General features: G+C 47.0%; 1 protein-coding gene and 1 non-coding gene across 2 annotated transcripts; one reads left to right on the forward strand and one right to left on the reverse strand.

Moving 5' to 3' along the window:
* The first annotated feature begins 518 nt into the window (after positions 1–518).
* LOC148664735 (U7 small nuclear RNA) lies at positions 519–576 on the forward strand. The gene has a single exon (XR_015938982.1). It is a non-coding gene; the product is annotated as a U7 small nuclear RNA (small nuclear RNA).
* A 305-nt stretch (positions 577–881) lies between these two features.
* LOC148664736 (histone H4-like) lies at positions 882–1,193 on the reverse strand. The gene has a single exon (XM_088633064.1). The coding sequence runs from the start codon at positions 1,191–1,193 to the stop codon at positions 882–884; it is 312 nt and encodes a 103-aa protein (XP_088489190.1).
* Positions 1,194–1,801: the final 608 nt, after the last annotated feature.

The following is a 1,801-nucleotide window of genomic DNA, read 5'->3' on the forward strand; positions in this document are numbered from 1 at the left end:
TAACCCCCTTTCCTGCCATAAACCCCTGCTTGTGACTTGGAAGTCTAAACCCCCTACAGAAAAGATTAAATTCAAACCCCCGTCTTCACATCTTTCTTCACAAGTTATCTGTTGAACTACATTCTAATAGGTGTGGTCACATTCCAGGTCATTTGTTTACGTTTTTGTTTCTGGAGTACCTGTTAGATGAAATGTGCTAATATGTAACCTAACTCCAGTGTGAATAACTAGAAGAGGGGAGCAGCTCCATTCCAGACCAAGGGAGCTTTGAGATTGGCTGGGCCAGATCTCTCATTTGCATATCTGATTTGGAAATACAACACTAAACCCCCTTCTTGCATGGATTTAACTTGCACCCAAGAGACCCCTACTGTGTATTGCTACTTATTTTTTATGATAAGTGGTGATTACCAGTTGACAGGTTTCATTTGTTGAATTATAAATGGTTCTGTATTATCACCCTGAATGGCCTGTAATCAAGGTTTGGTAGGGTATGTGTTTTCATTTCATTTACCAACTGGAATTTTTGCTCTTTTAGTATTTGTCTAGAAGGCTTTCTAAAGTCAGGAAGCCCATTTATTGGTGAAAAAAGATTCTGTATTAATATTAATATTTCTCATACAACATAAATAGGGTCTTTTATGAATAAAAAGATCTTGCACTTGGAAATCTTGATAAAGCTGTCTGCTTCCATACACTCTAGCAGTTTTGATTCCTAATATTTGACCTTAGGTGTGGGAACGGGTCTTTTTTGCAATTTGATTTCCAATTGATCAGCACAGTATAGAAAATAGACCCATAAAGCAACCTCAGCAGTGACAAATGTCACTGGGTCACTTGGGTTTATACGTCGGGGTCCAGTAGTGAAGCTCCGCTCCTGTTTAGCCTCCGAAGCCGTACAGGGTGCGGCCCTGGCGCTTCAGCACGTACACCATGTCCATGGCAGTGACGGTCTTCCTATTGGCATGCTCGGTGTAGGTGACGGCGTCGCGGATGACGTTCTCCAGGAACACCTTCAGCACCCCGCGGGTCTCCTCGTAGATCAGCCCGGAGATCCGCTTCACTCCCCCACGGCGAGTCAGGCGGCGGATGGCGGGCTTGGTGATTCCCTGGATGTTGTCACGGAGAACCTTATGGTGACGCTTAGCGCCTCCTTTCCCAAGTCCCTTTCCGCCTTTGGCTCTTCCAGACATCTTTGTAACGAACAGTTCTTTCCGGACCCTATGCGGACGACACAATCCGACGAAGTGGGGAAACACTGGGGAAACGTCATGCAGGAATACGGGGCTGAAGACAGGAGGGCGTGTCCAAGGTGCGCTGGTGCACAGCGGAGGTGTGGCCGAGGCGAACAATCCAAAAGAGAAGTCCTAAGGGAATATCCAAAACACACGAGAAAGTCCAAAACCAGAAGATCCATCAGAACAAGTTAAAAACCGCGAAGACTGGCGGACAGGGAACAGGAACGGGAACCGAGATTAAAACCTTAACGGGACCAGGCGCTTCCATGTCCCAGACTCGCACGATACGGAAATCAGATGCAGAGCCCGGATGAGCGTCAGCGCCTGGCTTTTAAGGTGGGCTGGGAATGGGAAACAGGTGCAGAGAATGAAGTCTTAAGTGAAAGGGCTGGAGCACCCTTAAGGAGGGGGAACTAATATCGTGACAATCTTCTAGTTATCAGCTGTGAACACGACACACACTGCTCATCTTTGATATACAGATGCAGCCATTCAAAGTGCGCGGTACAGACATGTACCGGAGGTAATTGGCTACGGCGTCGTGCATTCTGACGCGCGATGAC

The sequence above is a fragment of the Lepisosteus platostomus genome, chromosome 5 (assembly GCF_059453375.1).
Source record: "Lepisosteus platostomus isolate fLepPlt1 chromosome 5, fLepPlt1.hap1, whole genome shotgun sequence".
In the NCBI taxonomy this organism is placed as follows: Eukaryota; Metazoa; Chordata; class Actinopteri; order Semionotiformes; family Lepisosteidae; genus Lepisosteus; species Lepisosteus platostomus.